The sequence below is a fragment of the Thunnus albacares genome, chromosome 7 (genome assembly GCF_914725855.1).
Source record: "Thunnus albacares chromosome 7, fThuAlb1.1, whole genome shotgun sequence".
NCBI classification, from domain to species: Eukaryota; Metazoa; Chordata; class Actinopteri; order Scombriformes; family Scombridae; genus Thunnus; species Thunnus albacares.
The window spans coordinates 11,142,499-11,160,100 of NC_058112.1; the positions used below are offsets into that span (position 1 = coordinate 11,142,499).

At 41.4% G+C, this 17,602-nt stretch overlaps 1 protein-coding gene across 1 annotated transcript in view; it reads right to left on the reverse strand.

Moving 5' to 3' along the window:
- Positions 1-17,380, reverse strand: part of btbd11b (BTB (POZ) domain containing 11b) — a 71,544-nt gene extending 54,164 nt beyond the window's left edge. Inside the window, exon 1 of the mRNA XM_044357557.1 lies at positions 16,125-17,380. Within this exon, the coding sequence (XP_044213492.1) occupies positions 16,125-16,977 (853 nt within the window). The 5' untranslated portion in view covers positions 16,978-17,380. The remainder of the gene's footprint in view (positions 1-16,124) is intronic.
- Positions 17,381-17,602: the final 222 nt, after the last annotated feature.

Below are 17,602 nucleotides of genomic sequence, written 5' to 3' on the forward strand. Positions count from 1 at the left end.
GCAGTCAGGGTGTCAGAAGGCATAATCAGACGCTTAAAGAAATGTTAGAAAAGTGTTTGGAGGGCCATTAAGTTTATTTGTGCGTCTGTGCAGTGATGATCTGAGGCCTGATCAGCGGTATGAGCACAGTGCAGAGAAAATGTGTAGTTTAGGTTAGTGCGCAACATACAGTGTGCTACAGGTAGTGCAGGTAACACATGTTGGTGTGTTACAGGATAGTGCCACTGTTTACTATCTGCATTTTCACAACCATTTCACTACTTCCACCTCTGGCTCTTCCTAGCAAGATTGGGATAGGCGATGCTTTCATCCATCAAGGGTTGCCCTAAGGTAACATCATGGGAAGCTGTAATTGAAAGGGCAGTCGCGGCCTTAAAGTTAGAGAAGCAAGCTTTAAGGTCGTCGGCTCAAACCCTGGACCGGCACCACTGAGGTGCCCTTAAGGAAGGCTTAACCCCAACTGCTCCAGTGGAGCAGACTGTGGTTGTACTGGGCAGCTTCCAGGTGTGAGTGTATGTACCTATGTGAATGTGATCAGGATGTTCTTGCAAAAGAGAGGCTTCCTCTCTGTGAAACGTCACACAAACTTCAACAGTCTCAGTCCAATCAAAAATGTGTTTTTGTTCTTGTTCCTTCATTTGGATGTTTGAGCTTCACTTCACTATGCAGAATGATGAATGTACAGAGTTTGACACTAGAAGGCTGTTTTCACATTTATCAGCTGGAGGAGGAAAGTTTCTTTGTGCTCACCTTAAATCTGAGTTTAAGGGGCATACCTATGAGCATGATTTGTGACACCACAGCTACACCCTCACCCATCAGTGGTTCACTGTACTGCTGCACCTCCTGCCTCCCTCTCTGAGCTGTTGTCATCCATCTTTTCAAGTGCTGGACTGTACAGTCGCTGTGTCAGTGCTGCTTTTAGGTGCTGTTTAGCCTACCTGGTTGGAGCCTCTGACAGGCAAGCAAATAGACCAAATTGAATGGATGGAGCTTCCCCTGCCGGCACAGGCGACCCTAATAGTTCACTTCAGATATCGGCTTAGCCCTTTCTCATCTCTCTCTCTCTCTCTCTCTCTCTCACACACACACACACACATACACAAAATATGCAGTGCATTGTTTTTAAGCTCTCACTCCCGGTGTTTTCCACCTTGTTTTCATATCCTGCCTTCCACATGCCTCTCTCTCTCTTAATTACTCTATCTGTGTGTGATTACACACGGCACACCGCATGTGCTCAAACACAAAATACACCGTGGATTTCTGTGGATGTGCAGCAGAAGTTGAATGTATCATTTCATTCACTCTGTAAGATCTGCAGGTGCGCAAAAGGTTACAAAAGCAGAAATCAGTTTTCTGATCAGTCATTATCACCTGGGGACTGTCAATAATTTATATCTTGGATGAAAAATGAGCCTGAATTTGACATTTTCAGAGGCAGGATTTTGTGTGTTGGTGCATTTCATTTCACTACTTTCTGGTGCTTCGGTCCTCTTTTCAGAAATATTCCATGAGGAAAGTTAATGAGTATCATGGGAGACTTGGACAAGAGGATCTAAGCAAAGGTGCAACTGGTGGACGAGTCTTACTCTACCCCAGAGATAAAGATGTGATCTTATTAATCATAATAAAGCATCAAATACACAGCATTTAAGGAGGTTAGAGAACTTAATTAATAACTGGTTTAATAATTAGACTCATGCCAAATAACAACCAAGAAAGATATTCTGTTTGGAAAGCTGTAACTAAAACATGATTCAATTCCATATGCTTGCATGAATAATACTCATGCTAGACATAGAATTCATGAGAATCCTTTGCTTCATGTATTTTTCAGCAGGTTTGGAGACTGTATGAATGTGAACTGCCAGATGTACAGCCTCTTCCTCACAGCATCCTGTAACTCATCCTCCCTCCCAGTGCTCTTCCTCTCTGTATCTGTGCCTCCTTTTACAAAAGAGAAACTCCCAGCCATGAGTGAGACTGTGTGGATCAAAGCTGTGTGGCCAAGCTGATGCAACATCATGTCAGGTATAAAACTGACAGACACACCTGTCTCACCAGCAGTGTGCCATCCTCTCTCTCTCTCTCTCTCTATCCTGTGAGTCAGAGAGCGCTCTCAACTTCTGTCTGTCCAAAGAGAGACATGACTGAACAAAAAGAGTAGTTAGTGCATAATGACGAGGCTGAGTCATTTATAGTGCCTATTATTTCTATTGTACAATGACAGTGGTATGGGTGTTTCCCAGAAATTAACTTTGGACATCAAAGGTAACCTGTGGAAATTTTGTTGTAGACAAACGCAGCTTTGTAATATTAATAATTTCTCACTAAAAGGCACAGTGTGTACAGCCTGTTTACTTGTCATGGTTATTTCTATTCTATCTGTAAGACCTGTTGTATAATGTTTTCTTTGGATCTGGAGGGAGCTTTCTGAAAACATAACCCTGATGATGTCATCAGGGTTGTCTTGGATTGGACTTAAGACTTCAAATGTTGTTACAGAAATCTTATTATGAACTGGGGTGGAGTTGATGGAGTTGATGTGGGCATTTACCTGAGAGGGAGGGTCAATGAAAGAACCTATTGCGCTGCCTTATGGGAAATGTAGGATCAAATGTATCTGGAGCATAACCCCTACTAGGTTTTAAAAGAATACTGCGCCGATTTAGCATTTGCAACTTGCACTGTTGGAGTCACGATGGACAGCAAAACCAGAGATATTGTCTTTTTTATTCCAAGCATTCTTTTTCCATGTCAGCAACTGGCACCACCTACATTACCCACAATGCACTCTGACTGCCAACAGTTTGGTCATAGATTCAGGTGTGTTATGCTAGTGGCAGCTAATGTAGCGTTTAGCCACAAGCCTTAAGAAGAGTTCAGGGGTGGGCTGCAGAGGTCTGGTAACCTCATTTCTTTCTGACTCCACATTCTAAACTTGTAGTCTTAAGCCTCAACCAATGTGAGGTAATTGGTCAGATTTCGTGCAGCTCCACCTGGAGCCATGAAAGGCTTTATACAACTTTTTCCACACCTGTAAACAGACTTTGATGTTTTCAACCATTCTTTTTTTAATCTGTCTCTTTTAAGTCCCCCAGCTATACTAAACCTTTAATCAATCTTTAATTTTTTGAAACCTGCATTTTTTCCATCAGCTGAATATCCTCTATTTCACTTTTTTTTATATATCAATGCTTTGCCACCTTTAAACGCACATTACCACTGTCAACAGTTACCACCCTTGCAGCTATGACTGTTCGAAATGTGTATAATGTCACCCCTTTTTCATGTGCGTCCTACGAGTAGTTAAGAATACAAACATTTTAAGTATACAAATATGCTTAATTTAGATTTTTCTTTTTTTGCCAATTGGTTAGCAGCAGAAAAAAGATGTAAACATAACGGTGACATATTATCACTTTTTAAGTTGATATGGCAAACTTGCTGGTATACAGTTATTTATTTTCATGATGAGTATAAATTAATCTCACTCTCCTTTTAACTCTGTTTTGGTCTCCACCAATCCTGGGGGAAATATTTTGCTCTTCAGCTGCTTAATGCTCCACTATGTCCACTAGTTAGTCGCTAACTTTGTCTGTCTGCTATTTGGTGCTGTGCAGGTAGAGTACAGTTGGTTTTTAGAGATTTTTCACTGAAAACAGCGCCCTGCATGGGTCTGGAAATGATGATAATGAACAGTGAGACCAAATCAAAACAATACAGTTGAGGGCTGTAAAATTAATACAATGAGCCAAAACATGCTGAAAAGCACCGTAGAGCTGAGAGCTGGGTAATAATTCTCTATAGGTTTTTCTCTGCAAGCAACCCCTTTCATATACAAGTAGTCATTAGATCCATTGTTAATATAAAAACACTGATTGTAGCAGCTTTATGTCCTATGAAGGGTTTTTAACTTAGAGTCTTTTTACTCAGCCTTTCTCTGAATCTCAATTAAATGATTTTGGAAAGATGTGCTTCATCTGTGGTCATTACGTAACTGTGTCATTAGTTAATGGTCCCATTGAAAGAATTAAATCCTAACAACGTATTTAAAAATGGGACAGTAGATTTAGCAGAGCATATGTGCCAAATAAGAATAATTACCCTGAAAGCTAGAGGAATGAAGGACACAGTATACTCTCAAGTTAATACATTCTCACAAGACAATATTTATCTTTTAGGTTTAATATACTGCACACTGCTAATGTCTGCTGTAACAAAATATACAGTGAAATGTCTAAGTGTTTTTTTTTAAGTGAGGGGCAGAAGTTACAGTTGCTGCTTGCATCTGTCTTTTCACAGTGAGGCTGTTATTCTGCCAGTCTCTGATCACTTTGAGAATGAAATGGGAGTAAAGCAGGAACCAGCATGTGTTAGTAATAAAAAATGTCATGAGCAAAATAGACATATACCTTCTCCTGTGGTAATCTGTACCACATGCCACCAGTTCAGCTGGGGGTTGAGCAAACTCACTCATTTGGAGTGAAGGATTGAGAAGACATCCAATGTGCAGATTTAGAAAAAAGCTGTTTGGCTCTGAATTATGAAGCTGATGTAAAATGTTCATTTTCAGACTGACAACAACGATTTACTCGAGCAAAGTCTTGTTGTTTGACACTTTTCTCATTGACTTTCTCTCACATGACCCACTGACAGCCCCGCCCCCCTCCGCAGTATAAACTGCAGTCCCAGATTGTAGTTCGATCTGAAGGAGATCTGTCATTGTTCAGACACATGTGTCTGTCTGCAGCGTGTGCTGGGCCGAGGCTCCCCAGTGGGGCCTTCCATGTCTGGATTGACAGAACTATTAGAGCCCTGCCAGATATGTACATAGGACGGGACAAGGTTACCTCAACTCAGCACTTACTCTCCATCAAGGCAGTGGCAGAATGTGCACTCATTATATCTGCACTGAATAAGAAAGCTGGATGGAAAAAAAGAGGAGAAAATGAAAAAGCAAGACACAGAGTGAGAAAATGGCAGCAGAAGAAAGGGGTAAAGAGAGAGACGGTGAGGAGATAAAAATACAAGACTTAGACTTGGCTGGCTACATTTTTCAGGTCACAGGCTCTGATTGAGGCAACTGCCCACATTTGAAAGTAGAAAAAGCAATTCACATTTACTCACACATGCATATATACATGCAATGACACAGTCTGAAGGTCAGTGCTTTAAGCTCTCATGGGAGGTAATGAGATACCGGTCCAGTGGAACAGAATCAGTGGTGCATCAGCGGATTCACTGCCTCCTATACAGCCCTACTAAGCCCCAGTGTGTATACCTTTCTCTGTCTCATTTGATTGCTCTCATGAAAACCTACATACTTCATCTGATTTAATTCAAAGAAAGAATCAAATAAACAATCAAGGTAATTATTTAAACACTGCAAATTTTAGATTACGTGTCTCTGTGAAGAAGTTGATCTTTGTAGACTCGTTATTTACCAAAGTTCAAAAATCATGCAGAGAGAAATACTATGTGGTTGAATACCACTTTTTTTTAACCTACTGACACCTCAACACACCAAAATACGACTTTTTCACAGCTCTGGTCTATTATAGCCAGCACACAAAATACTAGCACCGGGGAGCTATCATTCATTTCAGAATTTACACCTGTGCTTTGACATGTCAAAATATTTTACCATGGAAAAGGCCTGTGCCCTATAGCCACAAGACAGGTTTTGAGGTTTTGAGTTTTTCTCAACTTGAAAAACTCACTATTTTGAATGAAAAAAGAACAGACATGTTACAAGAACTGACTGCTGAAAGGCATTCTGGGAAATGTGGGAAAACAGTAGCTGAAAGTGGCCTACTGTATGAGGTAAAGTGGTTGATGATATGTAATAGTTTTTTCTTTTCAAACTTATCTTAGATTTTAAGGGTCCACACTTCATTTTGGCCTCATTCCAAACCACCGAACAGCTTGTGTAAGATTCAGTAATGACACAGCAGACAGCAGCAGTGATCAGCACAAACCAGCGTATACATCCTTATATTCAAGGATAATTATGTCCTTCAGTTAAAGTATATGTTTATTCCACAGGAACGCTGGCAGGTCATAAGCAGAGATTGTTTATTTCTGCCGCACGAACTGTAACTGCTGTGTGTTTATACAGCTGAATTCGTTATTCATCATGTGTCGAGGGAAACACGCATAAAGTGGTTTACAGAAGACTGAAATAATAGATGTTCAGCTCTCCACGATCACCTCAGAGATCCCAGACATGTTCGCACCCCTACGGCTTAGTGTGCTGCAGCCATGGATTAGTGAAAACTGCAGGAGAGTTAAACACTAGCAGCTTAGAGGCTATAAAGGAGAACGTTTTCTTCATCTTGACTAATCCACGGTAAAATGTTCAGGATACCTGAGGATTCAGAGACAAAATATGATTAATGAACCTTAAAGGAATAGTTTGACATATCAGGAAATATGCTTATTCTCTCTCTTGCTGAGAGTTAGATGAGAAGATCCGTTCTCATGTCTGTCCATTAAATATGAAGATGGAGCCAACAGCTGATAAGGCTGCATTTCACCAGCACCTTACACGTGTAACTGCAACCAGAAGCATGTTTTTATACTTCATGTCTATTTTATTCTGTTTCACGCACATAACTACAATGATTGTGTATCGGGCTTTGCCAAATCGTGGGTGACCTGCACTCAATACTGTGCCTGAACGCATTCTGTGTAGACACAGACGGAGGACTGTAGCTGCTGCTGCTGCTGCTGCTGCTGCTCTGCTAACATGCTGCTTTTGCTACACAAGCTGTGTGCACATCGTGTAAAGCTCACAAATTAACAACTTATGTCTCGTTTGTTTCCTGGAGTCTCTGCTGTTGCAAGCATCCAGGAATTCACTATTCACTGTGTGGGAGACAGTCCAGGGGCCAGAAAGCCCAGGAAAGCTGCTGTTCACTGCCCTTTCACAGAGACTGGACAGTTAACCAGACGTGCATTTGTCAAACCAACCAGTTAGTCCTCATCCTTCCTCCTTCTTTTCTTGTCTTTCCTTGTCTTTTCTCTTGTAAAACTGAAAAAGTACAGTTTGAAAATACTTCTGGTAAAGCATAAATCTCAACATTATGTCACATGTACTTGGCAAGTTCTCAAGTGCAGCGAAGTTCTGACCCTCATTCTGGGACGTCAAGCCATAATGTGCACATTACTGTCCCCTGAGGCCAGAGGGCAGTTTTCCCCCCAAACGTCCACTAGGTGAAAAAATGAGCTCATTCCACACTTGAAATCAAACTTGGAGAAGCGACACAAAGGTGAGATTTATTGGTTGGTTTGGAAAATGTACATCTGGTTAATCAATCCAATCTCTGTTAAAGGGCAGTGCACAGCAGTTTACTGGCAGGTGTGGGTTAGCCCCCGAACTGAGCTTGCTGCTAGTTGTATTCATTTTTCATCTAACTCCGGGCACGACAGCAAAAAAGTATATTTCCAAAAATATCATCATATATTTCCACCCAGTGATCCACATTGAGTGAGAGATACTGAAGCTGAAGTTGGTTGGACAAAAAGTGAAGAATACTGTGAGGTCTCTGATGAATGTCTTGATCTATCCCAAAAAAAACTCATCTAAGCTGTTGTCAAATAGGACTCAATGGGTGCTCTGGGCCGATAAGAGCTTCTCTTCACGCTGATTTGCTGACAGACTTGCTCTGTGTGGTGCTGGGCTGCTGGTAGATTTGGGAAATGATGATGTCCTGATATGACAGTATTATCAGCTGAGGATTATCACACACACCCAGAGGAGGCTAACTGTCACTACAGATGGTTTTCTCTCTGTTAATGAACTTATCGGTGATGTTGCTGCTGGCAGGTCCTCTGACTGTCAACTTTGCGTTACTGTGATTAAACAACAACAGGTGAGACTTCTGGTGACGTCATGAGCCGAGCAGCAGCTTGATTCTCCTGCAGCGGGATGAAACCCCTGAAAAACGAGCTAAATCACCACTTATTTACAAATATTCAACGCCAACTCTTCTGAGTAATATCACAATGTCCAATCAAAAAAAGGAGGCCAAAAATAAAGGCAAAGCAACCAAGAAAGACGACAAAAGAGACCAAACACCGTCACCCACAGGTGAAGTGCACACTGAAGCAAAGTTCACTAACTATGAACAGAATTACGTAACTTGCGACAGGAACACACAGAAGCCTCTCTAGACACAAAGGCTACTTTAAGCAGGGTTGAATCTGCCCTCGAAGATGTGCGGGCACGTACAACTAAACTAGAGCGACAAATGGCGGAGGTTGAACAGAGAACGAGTGATACGGAGGACTAAACACTCCAACACGAGCGAGCCATTCACTATCTGCTCCACAGAGAGGCAAAACTTTCTGCCAGATGTGAAGATCTCGAATCCAGAGCAAGACGGAATAATCTACACATATATGGAGTAAAAGAGGGAGAGGAGAAGGGTGACATGGTTACATTCATAACAAATCTGCTGCATACCTCGCTTGATCTACTTCAAGACAAGGATTTGCACATAGAGAGAGCGCATCGCTAAAGACAGAGGTGTTCTTAACGAAATGGTCACCTATTATTTCTTTTCTTTCCCTCTGAGGAGAATGATGTTCCCATTCGTCTTCTTATTTAAATGTGAACAAGTTTTACTTGAAGTTTTACTTTTTTTTTCTTCTTTTTTTTTTGGTGTACATATACGTATGTATGTATTTGTAACTTTTTTTTTGTTTTGCTTTGTTTTTTAAAATTTGTTTATTTATTTATTTAATTTTTTTATTTACTTTTTTATTTACCTTTTTATTATTATTATTATTATTCATTTCATTTACTTATGCACTAATATTGGCTCCCATGCACTGATAAAGGCTGTATGGACACATGATGGAAGGTCAAAAATCATGAACGGACCCTTAACATTGCTTCATTTACACCTATATTAATATAAATAGTTGAAAAGCTGATTGTTCTGTATGACTGCACATGAGAAAAGGAAATAAAATAAGTTAAAAAAAAAAAACAACAACAGGTGAGATGATATAGGCCTAACTGGATTAGCATATTGTTGCTTGTTACTGGTGCAGTCCATCGTATGAGACAGAACTAGCATTTCTGGGTAATTGTGTAATTTATTTGCTATAAATTGGTGGAAGTACTGTATGTGTGTGTTTGTGTGTGATATGTCAATATCTTGGAATTTGATTCAAAGTTCACTAACTATGAATCCAGAAGCATCTTGACATGTCCCGACATGTAGCTTTCGCTATCCAACATATCACTTTTCTAATAGTGATAAGACAATTTATTTGAGTTTCGCCTGCCACTCACCTCACATCAAAGAGGGAATATAAGTTAAAAGCTTGTTTACCAGTATCTTCTTCATAATTTTCAGCCAGAGTGGCTGTTATTTAAATTGGATCATTCCTCTCCATGCAACAATAGGAATTCAGAGCTGAAAAAAACAACAACAGTGTGGTAGATACTGATGCTTCACCTAACTAATCCACTTGCTGGTACTTGTTTGCTCTTCTTCCTGCTATAATAAGAAGACATTGCTTGTCTGGGTCTCATCTGTCACCCACAGCTTCTCTTATGTATTTTCCTGTTTTGATCCTTGCCATCTGTGCCTCTTCCTCTCCCTTTGCTTTTCTTCCAAAGTCAACATCATGAACAATTCATTCTTAGCTACGGCTTTAATGGATTTAGCTCCATGCAGAGTAGTTGTTAAACAATTCTGGTCCAGCTTTGGTATACTTTCATTGTTTACTTAAATATATTAACTGAAGAGCTAATTGAGATTACTGAGAAATGTGGAGGTGCCACCTTTGTTTACCTGTGTACTAACAAACTTTCTGTAAAATCATTGTCATCCCAGAAGATTGAACTCTATCTGTCCAAGAGGGAAACAAATTTCTTCCCAAGTCAGGAATAAAGCAGCAAAACCTCCCACTGACAATAAATAGGAAGCTAAACACATTATGCGGAATGATTTTAAAGCAATGAGTGCAGACTTTCTGGGTTAACACTGTCAGGGCTATAATGGATTAAATATAATTTCAGCGTAAAAGGTCAAGCATGAAAACTAGAAATATATACAAAATTAGTCTTAGTGGAAGCAGCTCCAGTGCTGTTTTCTCAAATGACATCACAGAAAGGTGGATGTGGTTTTTAGCCTCGAAGAGATTGTTCATAAATTTTGATTAAACTGGCCCAAATTTAAATATTGTATTCTTTTTTTGTTAAAAACAGGGCATGCCATTGGGGCGCTCAATTTCATTTTGTGTATAATGGGTGCAGACACACTCATAAAGTGAATGACCGATACTGAGCTTGTCAGCCAGTCAACTACATGTATCAACACACACAGAAGAGTGATACAGTGCAACTGAAACACATTCCTCTGAGGTGCATGAGAAAAAATTGATGGTTGCAGATGAAAAGAAGACACCTGATGTGTAGGCACTGCCAGCTGAGCACAGAATTAACTGTATTCTATCACCTGTCTTCTCTTAATCAACTGAGGTAAACTTGGCTGGAGCTCTCCCTCCCCGTACCAGACTCCATGTCAGATCAGCATTCCTCATTCCCTTCCCAACCTCGCGATTAATACCAGATCTTGCTCCTGGGCCATGCATGGGTGACTCTGTGAGTGTGTGCGTCCCTCTCTGTGTGCATGAAGTCTGAATGAAAGTGTCTGCTGCTGCCTGTTATTCCTGTATCTGTTGCTGTGTAAGGGTTTCCCTAGCACAGATATGCTATATCTCTCTCCCAGACATAATGGGGACTGGTCTCCACTGGTACAGCGTGGTACCATTGTAGACCGCAGTCATTCCTGTCTGCCTGCCTTCCCCGCAGCATGTGTGCGCCAGGCACCGACCTCGCAACAGCAACACTGGCTATTGGATGAGGAACAAAAGACCTGTGAATAGAATGGGTCCTGCACTTTTTCACCCACATGGAGCTCTACTAAAAACAGCACAAAGCTACATAGTAGAAGAACAGTAAAATGTCAGTGTTTTGCAGCTGTGAGAGTGATGATACTTTTCAATGTCTAACTGAGCATACACATCATATCCTCAACAAGTACTCCTTTGCACAACATAGTACTAGTTTTTACATGTGATATCTGTTTCTGGGAAAATTATCAACATGAGGTTGTACTTTTGAATGTAAACTGCTGACTGTATGTCAACATTTCAAAGCATGTTTTTAAAAGGAAAAATCCCACCTGAGTTACACGCTGTTAGATATCATCGATCTGTACAGTTTCAGTGGTTTCCAGGGGGATATGCCTCAGTGCAATAATTTACTATTTTTATGTGCCCAGTTTTGCCTGTTCAGTTGGTGATTTTCAACATTACCCAGAGTGCCTTTTGACTAAGAAAGGTGTGCTCTCTGTGCTGGAGAGAATGTGCATTATCGAAGGTGATAGCAAAGAATGTTTTCCAGCCAGGAAAAAGTGAGAGTGAAGAGAGAACAGTGCAACACAGCTGCATGCCTAGTTGTTCAAATTTCCTCAAATTACCCCTCAACAGTGTTATATTTCACATGTTCACAAGTTGTGGCTGCATTGAAATCTACTGAGGCTGCGTACAGTGTTGAATTTAGTATCTCTGTCCAACCCTTTCTCCTAGATATTACATTTATATGCCTGCTCTATGACGGATTTCTCTCTGTATGATTGATGAATGTCAATGGTTCTGTGATGCTGCAGGATTGACACTGAAAATACATTAGCATTTCTTTCAGCATGTGTTTAGAAAAGGGTATAGCTTTTGCAAGTTTCCTTCACAGGCTTTGACAAATAAAAGAACACTAGAAAAAAAATTATACATACTGTAAAAGCTTTCCCTATTTGATTAAGAATTTACTCTTACTAAACATTATTACATAATTAAGTTACAAACTAATATACTCTACAAACTAATAATTTTTTTCTGATTTTGTAAAGATTTTGCAATGTTTCTTTAAACCTGCATTAACTGATTGTTTTTCCCTTTTTTTTGGCTATTGGGGGACATTACAATAAGCTGTAAACACAATGTTGACATATCACTTAATGAAGCTGTTGTGGTGAACATGTTAGCAAATATTTGCATATTTACACATCCAGCAGTCATAAGCTTACATTTGGAGTCATGCTTCTGGCAACAATGACAGTTTTGGGTTTTTAAAAAATTTTTGGGGCATTTCTGCCTCCATTGGATAGTTATAGTATGACATGCAACAAAGGTCCCTCGAACCACGGATGTTGTCAGTACGTGGCATGCGCAGTAGCCATTCGGCTACTAGGACGCTCCGACCATGACGAATGCAAGTCTGTTTTGGACTCCACCAACTCCTGACTTAAAAAAACAGCTAAATTCTCCACTAAGTTCACCAACTAGCCGTTAACTTTGTCTGCTGTGTGGTTTTGGGCAGGTAGGGTGCAGGGGGTTTATGAGAACTTTCTGCTGAAAACAGCTGCCTGCTGTGACACATTAGACATAATAACTTCATTCATTCTTAGCATAAAAAATATTCATAATAGTTGCTTAAATTAGCTTAAATAGGTCATAATTATCCACAAGCTTACAAGGCTACTTGGTGGAGCGCTCCAGAAATGGTCGCCTTTGTATTGTAAGTAAAGAATGTTTACTCTTGATGATTTAGTCTGCTAAAAATTCTCTGTAGACTGTTATCCATGTAAACTGTAGCAGCAATGTACGTATATCAAAATCAGTTCATGTATGGTTGGCCACCTCTGTGAGAATAAAAAAAACAAAAAAACAAATACCACTGCATCACTCTGCATAATGCAAAATGGGCCTGGGATTGCAAAGTACATTACCTACACTTATTTTAAATGAATTTAGGGTGAAATGTTCCTTTAAATCTTTTAACCAAATCAGCTCTGCCTAGACTTGAAACCTTTCATCACCAAGTCATCTCACACCTAACGTGATTAGAAACCAGTCCTCGGGGGACATATTCCTGAGCACCGGATATCATATTCTACTAGATATTTTCGGTGACATGCACATGTCGTTAAGGAAATCAAAGAATCAGTGTGTTCCTGGGTCTAGTGGGAGCTATAAGAAATATTCCACCTTATAGAGAGGTTTCCTGTTCTGACAGGATACCACAGCCGAAGAAGGGAAACCCAACACCCACCTGCAAATAACACTGAGTCAGACATGGCGAGAGGAGCCCCTGACATCTTGATGTATGTGTGTGTGTGTGTGTGTGTGTATGTGTGTGTGTGTGTGTGTGTGTGTGTGTGTTGGGCTTGTGTGTGGGAGGCCTGCCATATGCTAGATTTGCCAATGCAGAACTGCAAGCTGCAGTAGGTGAGAACAGACATTTTATATATATGGATCCTGTGTTGAGGCTTGTCATGTGAATTCATAAAAGAAACATGAACAAGCTTTTTTCTTTACTCTCTGATTAATAACAAAGACATACAGTAAATCCATGCATCCCAATATATAACATACTATAGTATATACAGTACAGATGCAACCAAGACTACAGAGCTCCTTTTACTTGTTGGACTGCTCTTCTCTTTAACTCATTATCGAGGTACCTGCTAGAAGCTCAAAAGTGCAAAAGGGAAAACATCCGGTCCAGTGACTACCTTATTGAATTTATGACAGCACAAAAGGAAATCAGCTTTGGTTTGAAGAGATGCAATAAAGATATTCATAAAGGCCTCCTCACAAAGCTGGGTCACCAGCGTTAGCATAATATGGAAAAATCACCTCAATTACTCCCACTTGGCAGAGAGAGACAGAGAGAATGGATGGAGCAATATGGAGGTTCAATTTGGCAGGCGGTGGCTCAGTTAAGGTCAACCCACCCTCGAATTAACTTGCTGTATGGTTTTACTGGGAAGACAACAAATGCTGTGATCATGTCTCAGCCTTATCTGTCACTGCAGATAGATGATGTTTAGTGGTCCTGCAGTGTCAGTGTAAGAAATGTGGTGGAGGACGAAATCCTCTACAACATGGAACGTCTTATATTAACTTGACCAGTCATCCTGAGATACCCTGACGGACACACACCTCTAGTGTCTGTAAACCTATCAGGCTTAAAGTTTATTAATTGATGAACCACACATAAAATTCAGGCCACTTAGCCTTGGGCATTACATCAATATTCCACGTGCTCCAGATGTTTTACTTGCATCTCCACCTATTCACTGGTCCAATGCACCACTGAACATTCACCACACCTCTTCTACAGCTGCTGGAACCTTGCTGCATGCCAAGTGGCCTGACGACTGAATATATACATTTAGTACTGTACGATATGTGCTCACACTGTAAACTCTGATGTTTTATTGCTCTCTCTTAGAACCAGTAGGTGATTTGAAGGGGGAATGAGGGGGGATGATAGTCTCCATGTTAGCAAAATGACCAAATTTAATCCCCCTAACCTGCCATCCCCCCTCTCCGTCCCTTTGTAGCAGACAGAGTGCAGGGACAGAGGGGTTGTTTAGTTGAATATGTTAGTTTAGTCTGCCTAACTCTTCAATCCTTTATCTGATTGAGGTTTGTGCAAGTTAGAATCTATGGCCCAGACCATGGCTCTGAAATATAAGTAGCCAAACTGTGCTCTGTATTGATGAATCTGTGGCGCTGTCTGTGGTGCTGAAGTAGCAGACGGATTTGTAATTGTGCCCTTTTTTTCTCAGTCCCTCCCTTCTGTCAGTTTTATCTTGGATCTATAATATGCTCTATACTATAAATACTCAATTCTATTGTAGCATTTATATAGAGTAGTGTCATCTTTATGATTAAAGTGAAAAGTAGCCATAGGTAGCCATGGGGTGCTCCCATTTGGCCCCCTGTTAAAAATTAAAAAATCACTGACTGCTTAGAACTATATGTAAGCAGTCTTGGCATTTTTGCATTGTGTGTCAATACGTACTGTACTGTTAATATATATTGTAATCAGTGCAAATAGAAACACTTTTACAGGATTCTGATTCTGACCGTAGGACAGAAACAAGCCATGCAATGTGTCATGTATTGTGGTGAGCATAGCATAGCATGTTGTTATACCACACCTTTAAATCAAACAGGTACAGTGAAATTAAGTGCTCTGCAAGTGTCTGTTGGTGATTTATTAATACAGAGTCTCTAAAACTCTCTCTCTGTGTGTCTGTCTGTCTCTCTTTCTCACTCTATAACTCAGTTTTATTCACATCACTCTGCATAATGCATGATAGCACATAGGCCCCCCAAGGCCTTTCATTACGTAAACCTGTTGCAAGAGGAGCCACAGCAGCACTTTTACAGCAGCCATCAAAACAGGGGCAAGCATGTTTTAGAGTGGTTTGTGATGTATTGCCAGTTAAGCAGCAGCGAAGTCTAAATACAATTACACTTGTACTTTCAAAGTGCACACCAAAAGGTATTTCTGAACACTTGGAAAGCCAATGTGAAAACTACTGGGGAGGTATTATGAGGACCAGAATCAGCAAATGTAGGCAGGAATGAAAGGCCTCCCTCCTCTCTGGGTGAAAAGAATAAAACTCACATCAGCAGGGCATCATTGTAGGAAACCAGCAGGGAGAGTCCCTTTCAATGAAAGCTCTCAGTGAGGATTTAAGCCTGGGGATACCATCATTTTGTGCATTAACAAAACAGCCACATATGAGAAGGATATCAGAGAATAATGTCTATGCAATATTACACCACACATGAGAGAGGAAGCTAGCTGGTGGCCCTTGATCTCTACTCAGTCATCACCTGTCTGCAACCCTGCAGCTGCTGCACTCTGAGAAGAAAAAGCACAATTTCTGCTGCAGAAATGCTCTTTCGCGGATGTGTTTTATTTTAAGTAAACAGTTTCTCAACCAAAGAGAAGTTGTGGTGTTCCCATCAGGGACTCACAATTGTGCCATTTATGTAGTGCCATTTATGTTGCAGTGAGATTTCAACTCTGTTTGTTACATTAATTAGGAGTAAATCCAGTGATGAAGCCTTTACCTTGTTTTTTGGTTATAAGCATCAATGAGATGAGAGTGGGAACTCTTCAAGTGACATTCACGCACAGGGATGATGCACTTGCACACATGCACAATCTGCAAGTGCATCAGGATATGGAGAACAGACGGACCCTGTTGCATTGACTTACAGTGTTCACAACTCACCGCTTGCATTCTTCCCACAGATCAGGTGTTGCCAGGGTTGCAGAGACCCCCATAGCTCTGCATCACTGTTGACGGCCTGCTCCAGGATCTCCACGGTAAACTTGGGGATCCCGTTATCCGTCTCCAGCAGCGCACTGCGCAGCACCCGCGCGTACACCTCGCGGAAGAGGCTCTCCATGCACGCAGCCAGGTAGATCGCCGCGTGTTCGTGGATCCTTACCGCAACCCTGCTGTCGACCATCCACCTGAAGAACTTCCCCACGTTGAAGATGAGTCCGCAGCGCACCGACTTGCCGCGGCTGAACTTGTCCTCTTCCGTGCTCATGTTGTACAGGGACAAGGCACCGAGGGCCGCGCTGATGCAGTTCATCGAGACGCTCCACGACAGGACGATCTTTATGGCACTTTGGATCTCATATTTGGTGCATTTAGCGTAGCGCAAACTCAGGCGCTGCGCCTCCTTGGCGACCCTGACCAGGGCCCGGTTAACCAGCACCGAGAGCCTGAGCAGGACGTCCTGTGGAGGGGTCGGCAGGCTCATCTCCTCGTCCCTGCTCAGTGCGCTCGCCACTTCCCCGAGGCTCCACGGCACATCCTCAAGCTCGGGTAGTTTAGCGCACTGCCCGGTGCACTCCAGGATCTCGGCGTCTTCGACCAGGACCGTGTTAACAGTGTCCAGACTGTTGTGTCGACTGTGCATCGAGTCAGTTAAATGCCAGTAATTCCCCCCATGTGCCTCTGAGCAGCACAGCGACGCACTGGAAGATCTGAAGGAGTCGGCGGCTCCACCATAACCCGAGTCTAGCGTCAAATCCTCCAGGGTCCTCGTTACTGACTTGCTACTCCTTGCCATAACTGCACTTCATACTGTAAAAGAGGGCTTGGGAAAACAAAAGTGCAGGAAAATATTCAAGACGGTGGAGTATGGATACGCACGCGCCTTGCACGACGTCTGGTGACTTTGTATTATTATTCTTATTTCAGGAAAAGTCCATCCAAGGCTGTCATACAAAGTTATAGAGTACTATCTCACTACAGCGCATCAACAGTCACACTGTGTTTTACCAGCGCAGTGCCTGACAGATGGAGGCGGGGCTGTGGAGAACCGAGAACAGCTGTCAGCCAATGGACTCTCGGGATGAAGCAGCAAAGAGTTTTAATTGGATCGTTTTACGGGATCAATAGAAAGTCATTGATGTAGCTCATGATTAAGCTTATCAATAAAAGTCGATGTAAAAAGTGAAAACGATGTTGCTTTATTGTCAAGATTTTGGGGGGGAAAAAGTTTATTACCCAAAATGTTAGATTGGCATAAATGCAGAAATCCTATCAAATGTTACAGCAAGTAAAATGACAGAATGATAGAAATTGCAGTAAATAATAAATCACATAATATAGAAGCAGCTGCTCTTATATAACCATGTTTAGAGGACACGTCCTCAAGAGGATCAGGCTTTTCAGATATTTTCTGAGGGCCC